The sequence below is a fragment of the Stenella coeruleoalba genome (assembly GCF_951394435.1).
Source record: "Stenella coeruleoalba genome assembly, chromosome: 8".
NCBI lineage: Eukaryota > Metazoa > Chordata > Mammalia > Artiodactyla > Delphinidae > Stenella > Stenella coeruleoalba.
This window is the reverse complement of record NC_137154.1, coordinates 89602768-89623877: the sequence shown is the minus strand read 5'-3', so window position 1 is coordinate 89623877 and position 21110 is coordinate 89602768. Positions and strand designations below refer to the sequence as shown.

General features: G+C 51.1%; 1 protein-coding gene and 1 long non-coding RNA gene across 2 annotated transcripts; one reads left to right on the top strand and one right to left on the bottom strand.

Annotated features, from left to right (window-relative positions):
* Positions 1 to 335: 335 nt before the first annotated feature.
* On the bottom strand, positions 336 to 13717 carry ANKK1 (ankyrin repeat and kinase domain containing 1). Its single transcript, XM_079929266.1, has 8 exons — positions 13535 to 13717; positions 7346 to 7640; positions 5784 to 5935; positions 5489 to 5538; positions 4710 to 4865; positions 3889 to 4007; positions 3214 to 3250; positions 336 to 2317 (listed from the first exon to the last, which is right to left on the bottom strand). Exons 1-8 carry the CDS (start codon positions 13714 to 13716, stop codon positions 1104 to 1106), a joined length of 2205 nt encoding a protein of 734 aa, XP_079785392.1. The 5' UTR covers position 13717; the 3' UTR covers positions 336 to 1103.
* Positions 13718 to 13979: 262 nt separating this feature from the next.
* Positions 13980 to 18430, top strand: LOC307190210. Its single transcript, XR_013829443.1, has 3 exons — positions 13980 to 14112; positions 15279 to 15358; positions 18091 to 18430. It is a non-coding gene; the product is annotated as an uncharacterized lncRNA (long non-coding RNA).
* The last annotated feature ends 2680 nt before the right edge of the window (positions 18431 to 21110 follow it).

Sequence of the window (21110 nt, the reverse complement as noted above, 5' to 3'; positions counted from 1 at the left end):
GCCAGCTGATGGGGGCAGGACAGAGGTCCCTGAGCCGTTGCCGAGGAAGTCCCTGCCCGGCAAGCTCCACACCAAGCCCAGACACCTCCCCTCCAGGTGGCATCACCACCGCCCCCCTCCCCACGTCTGCCCCCGCCTCCTCCCCAGCGGGAACTCACGCACGATCATATACACACCGCACCGCACACGCGCACACGCACACGCCAGACCAGCCCCCACAGCCGGCCTGCGCCACGGGTCAGTCCACCTCTGAGGCGGGGACTCAGGTCCACAGCTTTATGATGGTCAGCTTTGAAACCGGCCACACAGCAAAGGGTGAAGGGTGAGGCGGGGGACCAGGGACCAAGCGTCCCACGTAGGATCACTCGTGGGCGGTTGGAGCAGACCCTTCCTTCCCCGCAAGAGATTGTACGGCAGACCCGGGCCCTGGGACCAGAGCCGCCAGGAAGGTGGTCGGTGCAGCAACAGGCTCCTGGCTGGGGCTTTCAACTGGAAGTGGAAAATCCCTCCGAAATTTCAGCTCCTGCCCTTGCACAGAGCACGGGTGTCTGGTTGTCCTGACCGCGCCCGGAGAAAGGGGCCAAGTCACACAGACGTGAGCTGGGAGGGAACACTTCCCTCTCCTCTGTGCCTCCCTCCTTCTTCAGAGAGAGTTCTAGGATGCAAGGGCCCCTGTGGACTCAGGGGCAAGGGGTTAAAGGTGGCAGGAACCTTGGGAATAAAGAGGGAACTCACTTCGGGGCTTGGGTCCAGGTACAGGAGGAAGAGGCTGAGAGTTGGCTAGAGACACACGTGGAGGAAGGGCTGAAAGGAGATCTCTGAGCCGGGGGCCCCTTCCCCAGCTACAACCTCAGTGTTCCTCTCCCCATCCCTCCACCACCCAGAGGACCAGGTTCCCGTCTCCTCTCAAGGTGTAAGGGGCAGCTGGCAAGGACAGGGAAGGGGCCCTGCCAGAAGCCCAGCGTCACTTGCACCAACCTCTCTTCCTTACAGGTAAGGAGACTGCAGGTGGTCTAAACTTCCGTCTGGGCTCCAGGCTCAGCCCCGGCCAGAATGGCCAGTGAGGGCTCCTTGCCCTCGAGGAAGGCGACAGTGCCCTGCTTTTAGCTCCAGAGGGCCAGCTGCAGGGGTGTGCAGCCTACCCCGTCCTGGGTGTCCAGCTGGGCACCGGCCTTGACCAGCACCCTGAGGATGGCCATGTTGCCCTTGAGGGCGGCCAGGTGGGCAGGCGTCCAGCCCACCTTGTTGCGGGCGTGGACGTCTGCATGGTGCTCCAGGAGGTTGATGACGCTCAGGAAGGCCCCCCTCTGGACCGCCAGGTGGAGGGGCGTCCAGCCTGACTGCTCGGGAGCATTGGGGTCAGCCCCACACTGCAGCAGTGCGGACACCACCACCTCTGCCCCATGACGGGCGGCCAGGTGCAGGGGGGTCCAGTTCATGCCTCCGGGAGCCCCCACGTCTGCGTGGCTCTCGGCCAGCAGGTGGATGATCTCCAGGTGGCCCTTGTAGGCTGCTAGATGCAGGGGCGTCCAGCCCTGGTGGGTCGGCAGCTCGAGGCTGGCGCCGTACCTGAGCAGCATCTTGCCAACAAGGTGCTTGCCCCTGGCAGTGGCGATGTGCAGTGGGCTGTAGCCTCTCTGGTCAAGGGCATCAGCGGCCGCCCCACTCTTTAATAGGTGTTGGATGGCCCTCACTTTGCCTCGCTCCACCGCCAGGTGCAGCGGTGTCCTCAGGTTTCTCTGCCGAGCATCCAGCTTGGCCCCCTGCCCTGTTAGTAGCTTGACCAGGCTGACATGGCCAAAGTAGGCGGCCACGTGGAGAGGGGTCTTGCCCTCAGCCTCCTGCAGGTTGGGGTCAGCCTGACGGGAGACCAGAAGCCGTGCCACATTCTCAAAGTTGTTCTGTACAGCCAGGTGGAGCGGGGTCCACCCCCCGTGCTCCTGGGCATCCACACGGGCCCCGTGGTCCAGGAGGAGGCGGGCAGTGCGGTCGTCCCCATTCTGGGCTGCGAAGTGCAGCGGGGCCCAGCCGTCCTCGTCCACCAGGTTGGCGTCGGCACCGTGCTTCAGGAGCAGGGCACAGAGGTCGGGGTGCTGGTCCTGGGTGGCGACGAGGAGGGGAGTGTAGCCGCAGGCCGTCTGGCAGTCCACATCAACCTCCTGGGCCAGCAGAAGCCTCACCCGCTCCAGGCGGCCCTGAGCCACCAGGAAGTGGAGGGCAGTGACCTTGTTCTCAGGGATGCGCAGCTGCTCATCACGCAGGACCAGGCTCTCGCCGTCTGAGAGAGTCAGGACCCGCTTCAAGTAGTCTCCTGAGTCTGCTGGGAGGAAGGTGAGATTGAGAAGAGGACCTCTGACCTGTCCAGAGGTCATCTCGGCCATCCCCCCGCCTCCTGGAAGTACCAGCCAGGAACAAAGACATAGGAGTGAGGGCAATGTCTTTCCCGGCATCCCGGATCTCTATGCAGGCTCCACTGCCCTAGAGAACTGACTCTGGCAGCTCTTCCCGTAAGGATGAGGCAGAAAGAGGCCGGGGTGCAAATCCTGACTCTACCTCTTGGCATCACGTGTTCTCTGCCTCTTTGAGTTTCCAGCTCCTGATCCATAAGGGGACACGAACAATGCCCAACCTCATGCTACCACTGGGAGGACAAATCATATCATGTAGGTAAGAACTCCCCCAGCAGTGCTTGGCACAAAGTAAATAAATGCAAATTGGAGATAAATTTGCAGCTGAGCTACGAGATCTGAACTCCTGCTGAGCCATTAAGGACCCACTTCCTCCTGCTCTACCCAGTGGTGTATTAGAATTAAAAGCAACAATTTCCAAAACAAAAAAAACAAACAAATGAAAATCACTGCTCAGCCCAAACCCCCAGAGATTCTGATTAAATTATTCTAGGGTGGCTCAGGCATCGTATACTTTTTCATTCCCCAAATAATTCTAATATGCAACTGGAGTTGAAAACCAGTGCTCCTCCCCGGCCAGGAAGGGAGGAGTCCGGCCTCAAAAGGACACAGACTTGAAGGGGAAGCAGAGCCAGGCCCCCGGGGGCATGTGCATTTCTGGAGCACAGGGCCGGGTGCCAGGAAAGGGAACCCGGACTCCTGATTTGTGACAGGCCTTGGGGGGAAGCGGGGACAGGATATGGTTTGAGTCCACTTTCTCCTACGCTGTGGGTTCTCTGGTTCCAGCTGCACACTCTGGACTCACCGCTGTCTGTTAGCTCCTGGCTGATCTCCTCACTGACCTGGGGAGGGAGAACCAGAAGACAGGGGGCGGATCAGAGGATCAGGGCAGTTCTGGCCTATGCCGGCCTCCACTCCTCCCTTCACCTGTCAGGACTCACATTCCACCCTGTCCTAGGAGACCCCCCTCCTCTCTCATCCCTGCCACCAGCTGTGTCTAGGGGAAATCCCCGAGCAGAGGCGGCCCTGCCAGGAAGAGGTGGCCCAGGGCCTTGACTTCCCCTTGGGCCACAGGGAAGGCAGGGCGGCCCTGTGGGTTCAGCCTAGAGCCCCACGGAAGCACACAGCTGGTTCCCAGGTGAGGGAAAGGACAGCAGAGCCAGGATGACGCTGACCCATAGCGGGTGAGAGCCTGGGAGAGCCGAGGTCTCCCTCTGCAGGACAGGCTCTGTTTAATGTCACGCATGTGAGGGATGGCACGTCCTTCTCAGAGGCTCTGAGCCACGGCTACCACCAGCCCTTAGAGCATCTTCGAGCAACTTAAGAAAAGGTGTCCCCGAGTGGCTGCCCGGCTTGGCCAGCAGAGCGTGCACTGGCTCCGGTCCCCACCTGCCCCTCAGCCAGGCAGCCTCACGAGGAGGGACCTGTGCGTGTATCCTCAGCGCCTGCCGGAGACCAGGCCCGCCCCACACGCACTCACCTCCCGGGGCCAGCGCAGACACGCTGTGCAGGACACCTTCCTGGCCAGGGCCTCGCTCTCTGGGTCAGCCACAGGACTCTGGAGCAGGGACAGCAGCGTGTCTGTCTCCACTGTGATGTCTGCTCCAAAAAAAGCAAAAGAAAGTGACAGGCTGGGCTGCAGTTCTTCCCCATTTTAAATACCCTAATATGTCCCACGTCCCCCCTCCCAAAACCCATCCCTGGGCTCAGGGGCATCCACACATGCGCACCAGAAGGCCGGCAAGCTAGGGTCCTGCCTTGGCTCAGTGGGGCCACGTTTGGCAAGTCCCTGGCCCTTTTGGAGGGTCAGACCGGTTCCATAAAGCATTGCTAAGATGCTCACGCTTACACACGTGCATACGTTTGCATAGTTCCTAAAGGAGTGGATGACCGCAAGACCCATCCCGCCTGTGATCTCATGGTCTGGGAACATTTTACCAATGAGGACGCTGCAGCCTGAGAGGACGCAGGCTAACTGGAGCCTCAGAAGCAACAGAGCCGGGCCCAGATGCCTTCCAGCAATGAAGGTTTTCTATTCTACCTCCCATAAGGTTACACATTAACCCAAAGAGACCAGACCGCAGTCCTCAGCTGCCACCGGCCCTCTGCCATCCACACCCCCCACCCTCCCACCCCCTGCCAACACCGCACTGTGGTACAGAGTCTGCCCTAGTGCCACGCAGGGCCCTCCCTGCAGAGCTCTCAGGAGTGGCCCGGGGCTTCAACCACCGCTCCTGGCCCGTGGGCCCCCCCAGCCCCACCCATCTCCCTCATCCCTGTGTACATCAGGCTGATGAGAACCTGGAAAGCAGGGCCTCTTCTTGGGGTCCTGGTCCCAACAGCGCCTCATCAGGTCCACCATATGCTGGGCCTCCGCCGGCCACTCATCAGAGACAGGCTGCAGGGAGGGCCGCAGGCCTGCGGCCACTCGCACCATAATGGTCATCATGTTGAAGCCTGTGAGAGGGGGCCCAGGCTATGCGGGTACTGAGGCAGGGCCAGAGGGGATGGGCAGGGGATGGGGGCTCTGAGGATCCTGACAGGGTGGTGCACACAGCAGGGGCCCCATACATGCACAGTAAGTTAATAACTAGATTGCAGGCTGACTTGAGGCTCCGATTGGAGCAGCTGGGTCTCTGGTCCAGCTCCAACCCCTCCCAGGCCGAGACCGGCCATGGCCCCTCACTGCGGGCTCTTGCTGTCCAAAGATGGCAGGACTGACCAGCAGGCCTAGTTACAGGCTCTGATTTTGAACTTTGCTGGATTATCCAAATTACCTGACAATCTATTTGCCGGACACCTGGGTGGCAGGGTTGGGGGTGAGAGAAACAGGAAAGAGCACTTTGAAGCAAAGGAACTAGAGGCAGAGAGTATGGCCTGGGCTGAGGGTTGCCCTTTCTTTCACCGTCATGTGAGCTCTAGAAAGTAGGGGGAGGAAGGAAGGAGGGTGAGAGGACGGGAACCCTTAAAGAGCAACACAGTCCCCAAGAAAAACCTGCCGCCTGCCCCTGCCCCCACGAACCCCCAGCCTCCCAGTCCCTTCCGGGACCCCATCTGACAGTGCCCCTGTCGCGTGCTACCTGAATACGGTTTCTTCTGAGTGAGGATCTCCCAGATGACAATCCCGAAGCTGCAGATGGGGGAAAGCGCCCCCTGAGTGGCGTCTCGGACATCCAGCAGGGGGGCCCCATGGACCACAAAAACCTAGGCAATGCCTCTCCAGCCAGAATCCCCCCGCATCCCTCCTCCTCCCACGTGGGCAGGGAGGGGCCAGGCCTCATCCTTGTCCTGCCCTTTGGGTCTTGGGGTCCAGGCAGGGCGTTGACCACAAGCTACGTCCTGGGTATGTGGCCTGGAGCCCAGCCTCCCTCTCACCTGTACACATCGTATTTGGGACCTGGACCCTTGTTGCTCTCCGGGAACATCTCAGGGGGGATGTAGCTGAGGGTGCCCTGCAGAGCTGACCTCTTGATGTACTGCATCCAGGCCGACTGTTCCAACCACTTGGACAGGCCGAAGTCTGACACCTGGGAGGAAGCCCGGATGGGGATGGGGGGAAATACAGTCTTGCCTCTAGAAAACTGCCTGAGTTTCTCATCCCTCCCACTATCTTCACTGCCACTGTAGTGTAGCCGCTGAGACCATAAGCTTTCTCCCAGCACTGCCATGTACCACAGGGTGACCTTGAACAAGTTACTTATTTTCTCAGAAACTCCATTTCCTCATCTATAAAAGGGAAACAAGATAAGTACTTAACTCACAGTGCTATCATGAGGATTAAATAAGGAAATATACAAAAGGCACTTAGAACAGTGCCCGGCACATGGTAAGTACTTGGAAGGTGTGGCCATTACCCCAAGGGACTGTGGATAAAGTGGCGTCTTCGGTGAGCTTCTGTTCATCCAACTTTCACGGGCCCTGAAGCATTGACACCATGTATGTTTATCTCTGACGTTGCTTCCATCCATTGATTCATTCATACATCAATAAACTGACAATTCAGAGTGCCAACCAGGCTGGATACTGAGGGTCAGGCAGCAGATAAGAATGATGAAAGCCTCGCGCCCATTACTCTCCTAAGTGGTTATTCAAATAGGGGGTATAGTCGCTAATGAAATAGTTTCACAAATGACTATATACTTACAATTGGGGTTAGCAGTATAAAAAGAGAGGTACGGTAAGGGTATATAACAGGGGCCCATGGGGGTGGATCAGGGAAAACCTCCCTGAGTAGGTGCTGTTTAAGCTGAGACCTGAAAGATGTGTAGGCCTTTACTGGATAAAGAGGGAGTGGGGGAACACTGCTCCTGGCAGTGGAAACAGCATGTGCAAAGGTCCTGGGGCAGAAATGAAAGCGGGGCGTGTTTTAGGACCTGAAAAAATGGCCATCATGACCTTTCTTAAGAACATCTCATGTACACACATTCTCACTTGAAGCAAAGAATGGGATAGAGATTATTCTACCCACATTAGAAATGGAAGACTGGCATTCAAAGAGGGGTTTTGCAAACGTCCTGATACCCAGTTTCATGCACCAAATTTCATTGTGCATCTATCTGTTTTAGGTGTGATCCCTGCCTTCAGCATTTATCCATAAAGGGAGCTGCTTAAAACTCTTGACAGGGGACTCCCCTGGTGGTCCAGTGGCTAAGACTCCACACTTCCAATGCGGGGAGCCCAGGTTCGATCCCTGGTCAGGGAACTAGATCCCACATGCATGCCGCAACTAAAAAGCTCCTGCATGCCGCAACTAAAGATCCCGTATGCTGCAACTAAAGGTCCCATATGCCGCAACGAAGACCTGGTGCAGCCAAATAAATAAATATTAAAAACAACAAGAACAACCACAAAAACTCTTGACAGGCAGTAAATAATCCTGTTCATCTGGAGAAGGCTCTGGAGTGAAAGGGGGCAGAGGGGTTCACTAGGGTCCTTACCTTGACATGCATGTGGCTGTCCAGGAGGATGTTGCCTGGCTTGAGGTCCAGGTGGAGAAGTGGTGGGTTCATGCTGTGGAGGAAGTTCATGGCCAAGCCGGTCTCATGGACGATGCGGAACTTGAGCTGCCAGCAGAGGCTGTGAGTGGGCAGCATCTTCTCCAGGGAGCCGTTGGCCATGAACTCCATCACAACACCCAGGGGCTGCTCGCATACCCCGTAGATGGACACGATGTACTGAAACTTGATCTTCTCCATCTTGGTTGCTTCTTCAATGAGGCAATTCACATCAGAGCTATGGAGGGACAGGAGCGAGAGACGGAAGGAGCTGACCCTTTAATTACAAGAGCAACTAGCAGGACACACAAACTAGACTTGATACCAGGCTGTGCAGACCCAGAGATGCCTTGGGAGCTTGCAAGGTAATGGAGGGGGAAAGAGAGACACGAGATGATGCCCAGTGGATGCACAGATTAGGGCCCAGATGCAACAAGACAGGAAGTAAAGGGGTCTGCAAATGCAGGAGCCAGCCCATTCTACAGACGTGGCCACAAAAAGCCTGCCATTTATTCTGGCCACTTCTATATGTCTACCTCCCCTAGGAGATCGCAAGCCTGTGGAGGACCAAAATTATGCCTCCTGCTTCTCTCTTAAAATATGATTTATTGAGGAACCACCTCACAATGGTCAGAATGGCCATCGTTAAAAAGGCTACAAATAACAAATCCTGGAGAGGATGTGGAAAAAAGGGAACACTCCTACACTTTTGGTGGGAATGTAAATTGGTGCAGCCACTATGGAAAACAGAAAACTAAACATAGAGCTACCGTGTGATCCAGCAATCCCACTCCTCGGCATTATCCAGACAAAGCTGTAACTCAAAAAGATACATGTACCCCTATGTTCATAGCAGCACTATTCACAATAGCCAAGACATGGAAACAACCTAAATGCCCATCGACAGATGAGTGGATAAAGAAGATATGGAACATATATGCAATGGAATACTACTCAGCCATAAAAAATGAAATAATGCCACATGTGTAGCAACATGGATACAACTAGAGATTATTATACTAAATGAAGTAAGTCAGAAAGAGAAAGACAAATACCATATGATATCATTTATATGTGGAATCTAAAATATGACACAAATGAACCTATCTATGAAACAGAATCAAGGACACAGAGAACAGACTGGCGATTGCCAAGGGGCAGGGAGTTGGGGGAGGGATGGAGTGGGAGGTGGGGTTAGCAGATGTAAGCTTTTATATAGAGAACAGATAAACAACAAGATCCTACTGTATAGCACAGAGAACTATATTCAATATCCTATGATAAACCATAATGGAAAGGAATATTAAAAAAATAATGTATATATATATGTATATATATATGTATAACTGAATCACTTTGCTGTACAGCAGAAATTAACACAACATTGTACATCAACTATATCTCAATAAAAAATATTGAAAAAATATATCATTTATTGACTTTTTGATGGTGAAAGTAATATATATACCTTGTAGAACATCTAGGGAATAGAAAAGAAAATTAGGGAATTCCCTGGCGGTCCAGTGGTTAGGACTCAGTGCTTTCACTGTGGGGCCTGGGTTCGATCCCTAGTCGGGGAACTAAGATCCTGCAAGCCTCATGGCACAGCCAAAAAGTAATAATAAAAATAGTAATAATAATTAAATCATCAGTAACCCAACCCTCTAGAGTTGGCCTCTGTTAATAATTTAGCGTATCCTTTTACAATACATTTCAAGGAACGTCTCTCCTTTTCTCCCTCCCTGTCACTCCTTTCTCCTCCACTCCCTCTTGCCATCACATAGCGTGGGCTGTTCTGCGATCTGCTTTTCCCTGTTGGTGTAGCGGAGCACTTCCTGCATCGTTATTCTCTCAAAGCAAGCGCGGTAATGGCTGCATGGGATTCCATTTTGGAGATGAAGTATAAGTTTTCATCTTGGTACTCCCCACAGCACATGGCCACGTACAGCACAAGGCATCTTTGTTGAACTGAACAGAAGTCAATACTTAAAGGAAAGCCTTACAAAATAAGCATTTGCAAACTTTTCACTCTTTTCACTGTACGTGCCACAAAACAGCAAATATGCAAATTGTTATAAATTGTTCTGGGATTGCGGGGATGAAGATTAAGGAGAAATGACATCTTTAAAAAGCAGAGTATTTGCAAAGCTGCACTGGCACTGCAGTCAGAGGCTGCTGGAAATGTGCTCACAGGGCCTCCCTGGGAAACCAGCTAGAGACTCCTCTCCTCCAGGGAAAAGCACCTGCTCTCCCTCGCATCTGGACAGGTTGGCTAGTCCTGGTTTCTGCCGTTCTTGTCTTTACTGCTCTACTGTTCAAGGACTCTCCCCTCAAACCTCTGCAATATTTTTTCTTTTATCTGTCTCCTCTTGTACTTTTGAAGTCACAAGAACTGAGAAGACACCTGTCATGAAGTGGAAAAAGCAAGGGATCTGGGATCGCGTTGCCCTGCTTTCGAATCCCAATTTCACCTTATTCTCTGTATGAACTTGAACAAGCAAACTCTCTGGGCCTCAGTTTCTTAACTGTAAAATGGGAACAACAGTAACTTGCACAACTCCCCTGGACACCCCGACTTCTTGAAAGTGTTTGCTACACCTGTTGTCTTTCTCTTTTCTTCATCTCCCCCCATCCCCTTTCATCTGGTTTCTGGTCTTAATACCTCACTGACAGGCTGTTGCTAGTCACCGATGACCCCCATGTTGCTGGAGCCTACAAGCAATTTTCTCGTTCTCAGTGTAGGGTCAGTGCCTACTTTGCGGGCTCCTATTGTGTGACCTGATCATTAGGCCCAGTCCCAGGCCCTCTTCTTTCCTCTTCTTATTCCGTACTCTGTCTCTAGGCAATCTCAGCATCTCCAACTGGGTATTCGACACTTTACGTGTCTAAAGCTGAACTCTTGATTCTCCCCTCAAACCCGCTCCTCCCTCAGCCTTCTCCATCTCAGTGAACGGGGCCTCCATCCCTCTAGCCCTCAAAGATCTTGCTTATCCTGGACTCCTCTCTTCCTCTCCTTCCCACAAGCTGCCCCTCAGCACATTCCGTCAGCTCTACCTTCAAAATATAGCAAGAATCTGACCACTGGTGACCACCTCTATCCATTGGCATCTTGGCCCAAGCCTCCTAACTGGTGCCTTTGCTTCTCTCTCTTCCCCTCCACCAGCAGCCAGAGTGGTACTTTTAAAATGTCAGTCAGAGCATGTCACTGCTCTGCTCAGGACTGTCCAGTGGCTCTCTTCTCATGCAGAATAAAAGTTAAAGTTCTTACAATGGCTTACAAAGCCCTCTATGACCTGCCCCACCATGTCAAGCTTGTTCCCTCCTCAGGACCTTTTGCATTTGCTCGTCCCTCTGCCTAGAACACTAAGAGAGCCTGAGAGAGCCACATGGTTTGCTCTTTCTTTGCTTCAAATCTCTATTCTCAAATAGTACTTAATTAGGAAGGATTTCAAGCCTATAGAAAATAGCAACCCTGCTCCATCAATCCTTATCCCCCCAGAAGAGAATGAAGGAGGAGAAGATGCCCACAGGAAGAGGAGAAAAACAGTGAGAAGGCAGAGTCTGATGGTGAACAGGAAGATGCAGAAGGGGAAGGGGATGAAGTGAAGGGAGGGGAGAATCTGGATGTGACGGAGAAGGTGATAAATGAAGAAAATGAGGAGGATGAAGGGGAGGAAGAAACTAGGAAAGCTGAAGGAAAGACTCCAAACAACCTGCACAAAAACCCTACCTTGCTTTATCTGTTCTTGAGTTCCGTATTGGCTGGACTGCTCAAATGGAGTTGGTAGCTTTTCTTTTAAGGTAGCTGTGATACAAACCCTAGGACACCCACCCACGCAAAGAACCAAAGAAGAGTTCCTGTGACATTCTGCCTTCACCCATTTAGTCCCTCTCGGAAATCTACCACCAAGCATTATAACAAATTTATAGGTGACGACAAAATTATAAGCATTGTCAGAGTTTCGTGTAAGAAACTCTGTCGTAGGGTGGAGAGCTGCGATTGGTAAGTCAGCCATGTGTGGCTACCACTGACACTGAGATTGTAACAGCATTTTTCCTTTCTGTGCAACAAAGAAGCTTGGTAAATAAAATCTTAACATTTTGGGCAAAAAAGCCCACAAATTACTATTTATTGGAAGATCAAAAATTTTTTTTGGAAGATCAGACTACTCAACTCTCCTTAGGTATTTTAATCAAAGAAAATGTCAGGTGGTTTGTAAGGGATATAGATAAAAATATTTGTTTGTTTGTTAGTTTTCTGTCTTCCTTCATTAGATTATAAACTCCACCAGGGCAGAGACTTTGTTTTGTTCACTTAGTGCTTAGAATGAGTGAATGTCATCTACGTCCTAGCTTCAAATACACCTATAACAAATGATTCACAAATTTTAATACTGTTAGCTCACAGCTTTACTCTGGAGTCTACCTGACAGTTCTTCTTGCTTGTTTAAAGGCACCTTAAACTCAACATGGAAAGCTTTCCTCTCTTCACCCACTTAACTCAGACTCATCTTTCATATTTCAGCTCAAGTGTATCTTCCTCAGAGAAGCCTTTTCTGATCTCAAACTCCAACAATAAGCTTTCATGGAACCACAACTCTCTCCTTTCTTACACCTCTCACAGCAGCACGCTTACATTTGCACGTGGGGTTATCTGATTAATGTCTCTTCTCCCCTATCTGCAAGCTCCAGGAGAATATTTAGAGGGTTATATCTGTGACATTCATCATTATATCTCAGGGTCCAGCACAGAGCCTGGCACATAGTAGGTGAGCAACAAACATTCATCAGGAGGACAAATGAATGAGATGATGGAAGGAGGATTCAGTGAAGTCATACTCATGAAACTCCTCGTATAGCACTCCACACGTGGCAGGCATTGATTACCGTAAATCCCTTAGCCCTTTCCACCCAAGGATTCCTGGAATTGGGAAGGGAATTGAGATGGGAGTTACTGTCAATGTCTCATGAGTAGTCTTGTCAATGCTTCAAAGGCTGTAAATGATTTGAATAGATCCTAGAATAACCTGACTCTACTCCCAAACCAGGATGTTGAGGGAGGAAGGTGGGTGAGTCTGGGGCTATCTCACTTTGCCCTTATTCATTAAGCAGGTGGGCGTCTGGGAGTGAGAGAAGGGACTTGGGTGTGGGGGACCGGAGGCTGTGTCTTGGGAGCTTGCCTAGTGACCACAGAGAATGACCAGGAAAGATGCCAATAGGAGTTGCTCCCTGCACCCCCAAGGCGCTCTAGGTGATGTCCCAGGAGGCTTGGGAGGAGGACATGGTTATCATCTCACACTTCACATCCCAGAGTCTCCATGGCTGCACGAGGGGCGAGGGCACAGCCAGTACCAGCAAAGATGGGTTGAAGCAATGGGAAGGCAGAGATGGGTGGAAGCAATGGGAAAGAGGTAGTAAGAGGGAAAAGGAGGCCTGCCAGGGAGTGGTCATAGTACGTATAATGGGACCTGGGAGAAGCCAGAGACAAAAACAAGGACGGAGACAGCAGCATTCCAGGATTGACCTGCTGGCAGTGCCGGTGTGAGGGCTGGACAGGCTCTCAGGCCAGCAGGCTGGGCAGCCTACACCACCACCCCCTGCAAGCCCCCATCAGCCTGCACGGGCTGGGCTGGGACCACACCAGACAAGAGTTGCCCCTGGTGTGGAACCTGTGATTCCCCCCAGGTCACTGAGCATCACTGAGCCGAGTGCCACAGGCTCTGAGCAAGCCCGGCCCTGCCTGCGCTGCGAGTTAGGGGGTGGGTAGGAGGGTGGCAGAGGGTCATCCAGAGCAGTCATCACCAAGCCGACACCTGGAAGGAAGGTGAGGCTGGAAAGAAGCAGGCGGGACCAGTTTGGGAGGTTGAATGGAACGAAGGCGTATTTGGAGGGTAGTTCCTGCTCACCTCTGACCTCTGTGGATTTCACACATAGGTTTGATTCCACAAACAGAGCCAAGTTTATTTCAGAGCCAGAAACAGACAGGGCTGTGCCTGGGGAGCTCAGGCCACAGGACAGAGTTTAGAAAAGTGGAGAGAACAGTCCTCAGCCTCAACCCGGCCGCCCCTCCCTCGGGAGCTCCCCGGGCCTCGGGTTTTCCTCCGCAAAAGGAGGGGGTAGGCAGGCGGGTACCTGATGGTGTCAGGCTGGAGGCAGCGGGAGCACTTGATGGCGTACTCGGTCCGCCAGCGCTTGTGCCGCGCCTGGAACACCTGGCTGAAGCCGCCGCTCGCCACTGGGCGCCAGGTGCCCTCGAAGTCGTCGCGGGTGAAGACGGGGAGGCCGCCCAGCCGCTGCTCCACGCCCGCGGCCATGGGGTCGGCACGGCCCGGGCCCTCCAAGCCCCGCGCGCTCCCGGCCGGCCGGGCTGCACCCTCCGCTTCCTGCGAGACAGGTTCCAGGAGGGTGGGGTTGCCAGCGGGGAGGAACTGGTTCAGCCCTGCGAGGGCGGGGAAAGCCAGCCTGAGCCCTGAGGCCGCGGGCAGCGATGGGGGCGCGGACCGGAAAGAGGGTTCGTCTCTGCGCAGCACCCCAAAAGACTCTGCCCCGCCCCAGTATCCTTCCTCAGTCTCGGCCTGAGTAGGTGCTGGGTAGGTGCTGGGAGTGGAAGGTGTCCTGAAATTAGAAACAGGAGTCTGGCCGGAGCAGTTGGCCCCCTTTGATTTGGACCTAACTCTACGCGGAAGTAGATTCATTTATTCATTCAACTTGTAAGTCCTGAGGCTTTATAAAAGGTTCGGGGCCCTGCCAGGGGTCTCCATTGTAGAGCTGGGGGCCTGGAACCCACGCCTCCACAGCAAGTCTAGAGTAAAACGTTGTAAGGCGGATTCTCTGGTCTGGATCAGCTGGCTTGGCTGACTTAGCGCTTCCTTTGTTGTTGACGGCTTTTTTGTTTCTTTGCCAGTCAGTCTCTGCATGCAGAAGGTCGCCAAGAGGGGTCAGCAGGACCCATGGGGTGAGAGGCGGGAGCTCCCCTTCTCGGCACTGCTTTTGGCCCCGACCTGAGAGGGATGAGTGCTGGGTCTGGGGTTGACCATGGGGGAGGTGAACTCCTTAGCCCAGTTACTGGGGTGGCTTGTTGCCAGGGGCCAGAGATGAGGCTCAGGGAGCAGCTGGAGCATGACTGGGGCAGCCTGGGAGGAGACGAACACAGAGCAGGGTGGGGCTGTGGAGGAATCTGGTCAAGGGCTCAGTGCGGAGACTTGGGGCAGGAGGGGAGAAGATGCACCTGCAGAGGCAAACGTGGCTTCTGGACAGATGTGAAGCTGTCCTGGTGGGTAAAGTTAGCCAATGGCAGAGGGAAGGGAGGTGTCCTGCGGAAGCACATCTGGGTGGCCTCCCCTTCCTTTCTCCGAACTCCCTACTTCCTTCCTCTTTCCTGGCATCCACTGTGGGAGGTCTCTTGGTCCTTGTCTGGGGATACAGGTGAGGATACAGGAAAGCTTCCTGGTGCTGAACCTGGGCGGGGCGCGGGGTATCTCTGGGTTTTGGGTCCATGGACTTGCCCGCTCACCTGAGAGACTCCCCAGAACAGAGAAAATTATAAGTGCTTGAACAGGTGGCTTTCCCAGGGCCATTCCAGGGCAGGTGCTGCTAAAGGAACTGTCACAGAGCAGTGGAGGGTAGGTCACTTCTCACCTGCAGCTGGGCAGGTGAGCCAAAGTCCACAGGGAACCCCCAGGTGACCATCCTCAAGTTTGAGGAGCCTGCCTACCAGAGGAGGACATGCCTTGCCTTTGGCCCTAACCTGTAGAGCCCTATATCCTGACTCCTGCCAGACTCCTGGGGAGCAGCATGGCCATGATAGGTGAGCAGGGACCCCATGTGGGAGTTGGGGCACTTGCGCTTCCCATAACAATTTACCCGCCTTCCCCAGGATGAATTCTGGTGGGCAGAGTGAAAACTGAAGATTGGCCCGGAGACAGTGCCACTATTGAGCCTTAACTTTGTTCCAAGGTCAGTAGTTCCTTTACCTGCTGTACAAACTTTATAGATATGATCTTGTTTAAATCCACAACAACAGCATGAGGTTAATATCTCCCCATTTGTGAGGGATGGGGGGACCAGGCTTGAAGACAGTAAGTAGTGAATGGCCACATAACTAGTAAGTGGGAGTTGAGATTCAAACCCAGGTCTGTTTGGTCCCTGTGGAAAGGGTTGGGCATAACAGGAGCCTTTAAAGGATATGGGGGAAAAGGAGGGAAGGGGGTCGTGCTCCTTGGAAGAGGGTGGAGGCGATGGAAACTGTTCCAGAGCAGGAGACATACCCCCAAAGACAATGTCAGAGGGAGGCCCTGGCTTGCTTTGGCTGGAGCAAGACAGGGCCCGACAGAACTTACTGCCCCTGGAGCAGCCCTGCCTACTCCCAACAAGTCTCAGACCCTCCCCCAGGGAAGCTTGGAAGATGACAGAGGATATTATTGTCAAGGAGATCAGGAGACCAAGGAGAATGCGTCTCAGCTTCTGCTGGGTGGGTGAGCATGGAGATTGGGAAGGTGGCCCATGGGACCTAAGGAAGGTTGATCTCTGACCCTCAACATGATCTGTCTAGGCCACTGGGGGAAATACCAGGGTCAAATGGCCTGAATCCATCAAGGAAATTGGACCAGTTACACTTGGAGCAGTTACACTTGAAGTGGCTCTCTAGGGAGAGCAAGAAACCAGAATCTGCCATTGGCCCTCTGCAGAGACCATCACGGGAGTGCCGGGGAATCATCCCTGTGGGAGGAGATACGCAGGGCTCAAGGCAGGTGTCAGAATCCCGAAGAAAACTCTTCTTCATTTCTTTACAGGGTGGGCGGAAGGACACAAAGGACCTGGCATGTGTTACTGTTGACCTATCTGTTGAAACAGCCAAGCTGAGGGATCAGGCACCTCCGAGGCGTTTGAAGAATCTGGCAAGATAGATACGTGCATGTACCTATAACTACAAAATAGATACATATCTGTAGCTGGGCTCTCTAAAGAGGGCCAGGACAAAAGCCTGGTAGTCTTTGGAAAAACTCTGAGAGAAGTAAGGGGAGGGGCTCTTTCTGAATGTAAAGTCACAGAGGCAAAGAGTTCCTGGATCCCTCATTAAGAGGTAGGGTGGTACCTAGGGACCTGGGAAAGAACAACGACAACCTATAGACTGCTGATTTTTTCCCCCAGTGGTCTGAATGCAGAAGTTACTAGGTCCTGCCTGCCTAGGAAGTCCACAGCCAGTGGGTGGAGAGCAGAGAGCTGGAGAGGAAAGCTCCGCATTCACTGCCCTCCTACCCATGAACGGGGATGGGTGCGATGAATGGAAATGAGCTACTAGGGTAGTCTGACCATGATCCAGTCCCACCAGAAAGAGCAAGGAACATGTTCTAACCATAGGAATTTTGCTCCAAGATGCTCCGAGTCCTTCCTGTTGGCTCTATCAATATATTTTACTTTGGCAGATCAGGGATGAAAATTTTCTGGACTCAGAATTATTAAATGAATTTTGGTGTCTGATTGTTCTGGGGGAGGGCCTGCCACCCCCAGACCAGTGAGTTGGGAGTGCAGCTCTGCAATACTTTGAAAGATGCTGAAATCCAGTATGAGCCTTTCCCCAGACCAGAATGACAAGCTCTTTGCCTACAGGGAGGTTCCCCAATCTGTCCCCATTCTCCACCCTGCAAACATGTCACAGGACACCTGGATGAGTTGTGGCAGGCTCCAATGTCTGGTAGCCCATGAACCGAGGTGAGGGCAAGGTTAGTCAAGATGAAGGAATGTGTTCAAGAAACCGGGACACCTGCCCAGGAAGGAAGGCTCTCCCAGAAAGAAAGGGAAGGAATGAGGCGGTGGCAGCAGGGCTTAACTGCAAGAGCATGTGAGTCAGGTAGACCTGCTTTCAAACCATGGCTTCTTTCCTACCACCTGTCAGCAGTCGGGCCTTGGTCACTTTACCAAATCTCTCTAGGTTCCTCCGTCTATGAAATGGGATGATAATATAATACAATACTCATTTCAGATGGTTGCTGAAAGGATTAACCTTTTAAAAATATACCTAAAAGGACACCCATAGGCAAAAACATGAACCAACCTCAACCTCACATTATCAAAAAATTATCTCAAAATGGATCATTGACTTAAATGTAAAATGTAAAACTATAAAACTTTTAGAAAAAAGAATCTGAACCTAGGCTTAGGCAAAAAGTTCTTAGGCTTAACACCAAAAGCAGAACCCACAAAAGGAAGAGTTGAGAAATTGAACTTACTCAGAATTAAAAAGTTTCACAGTGTGAAAGATCCTGGGATGAGGATGAAATGTCAAACTGCAGATGAAGAGAAAATATTTGCAAAGCACGTATTTGACTAAGTGCTAATTTTCTAGATATCTAAGGAACCCTCCAAATGCAGCAGTAAAAACAAACAAACAAAAAAGCTATCCCATTAGAAAATGGAGAAAAGACATGAACAGACATTTCAATGAAGAGGATATACAGATGGTGGGATAGGGAAGAACAAACCAGACTCCACATTAGGTCTGTTTCTTTTACTGTAATGTTTGTATTCTATTGCTTTTGCTTCAAGTTTAGAATGTTGCCTGTAGACTGAAATATACAGGATAGCCCATTCTCAAGTCTCTGACGTTTAAGGGTATAACACTTTTCCATTCAAATAGAGATAAAAAGTGCAGAACAGAGAATAACATTTGTCTTGTTGGATGTTTACAGGAACATTGTGACCTGACCTAGGTGGACAGCTGCAAGAACAAAGGATTCCTACACCAAGAAGTGTGCAACAAACCACCATGCCCCTCCCTCATCTGGCCTTTAAATATGCTTTGCTGACTATTTACAGTAGCCAGGACATGGAAGCAGCCTATGTGTCCATCGACAGATGAATGGATAAAGAAGGTGTGGCACATATGTACAATGCAATATTACTCAGCCATAAAAAGAAACGAAATTGAGTTATTTGTAGTGAGGTGGATGGACCTAGAGTCCGTCATACAGACTGAAGAAAAACAAATACCGTATGCTAACACATATATATGGAATCTAAAAAAAAAAAAAAAAAAGGTTCTGAAGAACCTAGGGGCAGGGGCAGGACAGGAATAAAGATGCAGATGTAGAGAATGGACTTGAGGACACAGGGAGGGGGAAGGGTAAGTGAGAGAGTGGCATGGACATACATACACTACCAAATGTAAAATAGATGACTAGTGGGAAGCAGCTGCATAGCACAGGGACATCAGCTCGATGCTTTGTGACCACCTAGAGGGGTGGGATAGGGAGGGTGGGAGGGAGACGCGAGAGGGAAGGGATATGGGGATATATGTATACGTATAGCTGATTCACTTTGTTATACAGCAGAAACCAACACAAACATTACAACATTGAAAAGCAATTACACTCCAGTAAAGATGTAAAAAACAAATGCTTTGCTGAAAACTTTCAGGGAGTTTGGGGTTTTTTGGGCATGAGCCACCCATCTCCTTGCGTGGCCCTCCAATAAACCTTTCTCTGCTCCACCCTTCGACGTTTTGGTTTGTTTAGCCTCACTGTGTGTCAGGTGCATGAACTTGCATTCAGTAACAATGGCTAATAAGTGCATGAAACGATGTTAACATTAGCCATTAAGGAAATGCAAACTGCATCACTACACACCTATGAGATTGACTCAAATTAAAAAAAGACATCACCAAATGCAAGTGAGGATCACTGACATGTTGCTGGTGGGAATGGAAAATTGTGCAGCCACTCTAGAAGTTTGTTATAAAACTAAACATACAGTTACCATACAAGCTAGCAAAAGCACGTTGGGCATCTGTCCTAGAGAAACGAAAACGTATGTTCACACAAAAACCTTAACCTCAATTTTCATAGCAAATTTATTTGGAGTAGCTGAAATCTGAAAACAGCCTAGATATCCTTCAACAGGTGAATGTTAAACAAACTGGGATATGGACACTGCGGAACACTACTCAGCAATAAAAAAGAAGGAACTAGCGATGCACATAACAACGTGATGAATCTCCAGGGAATTCTGTTGAGTGAGTAAAGCCAATCTCAAAAGATTACATTTATATTAGATTTTTGGAATGACAAATTTCTAGAGATAGAGAACAGATTAGTGGTTGTCAGAGGTGGGGGGTGGAGTGGACGTGGCTAGAAAAGGGCAGCACAAGGTACTGTCTGTATCTTGACAGTAGTGGTGGTCACAAGAATTACACAAGTGATAAAACTGCAATGAACTCAACACACACACACACACACACACACACACACACACACACACACACGAGTGCATTAAAACTGGTGAAATTTTGAATAAGATTTGTGGATTGTATCATTTCAATTTCCTGGTTGTGATATTGTGCTATAGTTATGTAAGGTGTTACCATTCGCTTGGTGAAAGGTGCAAGGGATCTCTGCATTATTTCTTACAATTGCATGTTTATCTATAATTATCTCAAAACAAAAAGTTTTAACAGTGCCTGTAAAGCCCTCTTCCTCCACCTCATCCTCTAATTTCCTTCTATCTTCTTCATCCTCCTCTCATTTCCCCTCCCCCTCCTCCTCCTTTTTCTCCTTGTTATTTCCAGGCAACATTACATTCTCAGAAGAAAAATCTTTCCATTACAGCGGAAAGAGAGTGAGTAATCTAACATTTACCACGGAAAGCCTGGAAAATACCTGGCCCCCCCACAGACACTCAGAAGTCCTAAAGAGGGAGAGCAAAGGCCACTGTGTTAAAATGTCTGAGGCAGGAGAGGATGGTGGGAGGAAGCCATCCAGTTCCTTCTAAAACTCAATACTCTCACCCAGGTGATTTGGTCAGGTAAGCTGGTACTTCTGGATAAAACCAGAATTACATCTGATAAACCACATTTGAAATAGTCATTCAGAGAAAGCCAGAAAAAAGATCCACTTACCATTCTCAGAATTATTTCAGTGCTCTCTCTATTCAGCATACCTCACCGAGGCTTGTGAGACTGTGGTCCAGCAGTTGAGATGTGCAGGCATCAGGTATGGGCTGGGCTGCAAAGCCAGGGGCACCAGCACGGCTTCACGGGGGCCACAGGATGTCCCCACCTGGCCTGCTGCTAGTCAGGAGGGCCTGACGGCGAGGGGCTGGCATATGTGTCTGCTGGGTTTGTTCCTACCCAGGCTGATGGTCTTATTTCTTCAGAAGAAGAGCCCCTCTTAGGACCAAAATGAGTACAGAAGCAGGAGTGAGAATGGGATAAACCAAGGATGGAGTACAAGCGTTTCTGGATTTGGCAGGATTTCCATTCTTTCCCCCTGATATAAAACACCAGGCTCCCCTTAGAACGGCTTTTGATAAAAACTATTTTAAGTGTCAAGAAGGCAGAAATGGAAAGCCTGTGTTTCAGGAAAGACAGTTCTCATTGTCATAAGTATGACCACAGGTTCTTTGTAGCCTAGGGGGCTTCTGATCCTGGTTGGGTCCCTATCAAAATAAGAAACAAATGTCCCAAGAACCCCGCCACCTCCATCAGCTTAGAAGAAACGCTTGGCCATGGCCAGGGCCTACACTGGGCCTCCTCAGGCTTAGAGCTCTACCCTGGATCCAAGAGATCACGGTCAATATCTTCTCCAGGAGTTACAAAGGGGCTTTGAATTTAAATATGAAGGCTTTTAATTTAATAACAAGTCAGGCAGGGAGATGTGAAGAAAGAAACTGAGACTCCCTTTAGCAGGGACCCTGGATGGAAAATACCCCCCCC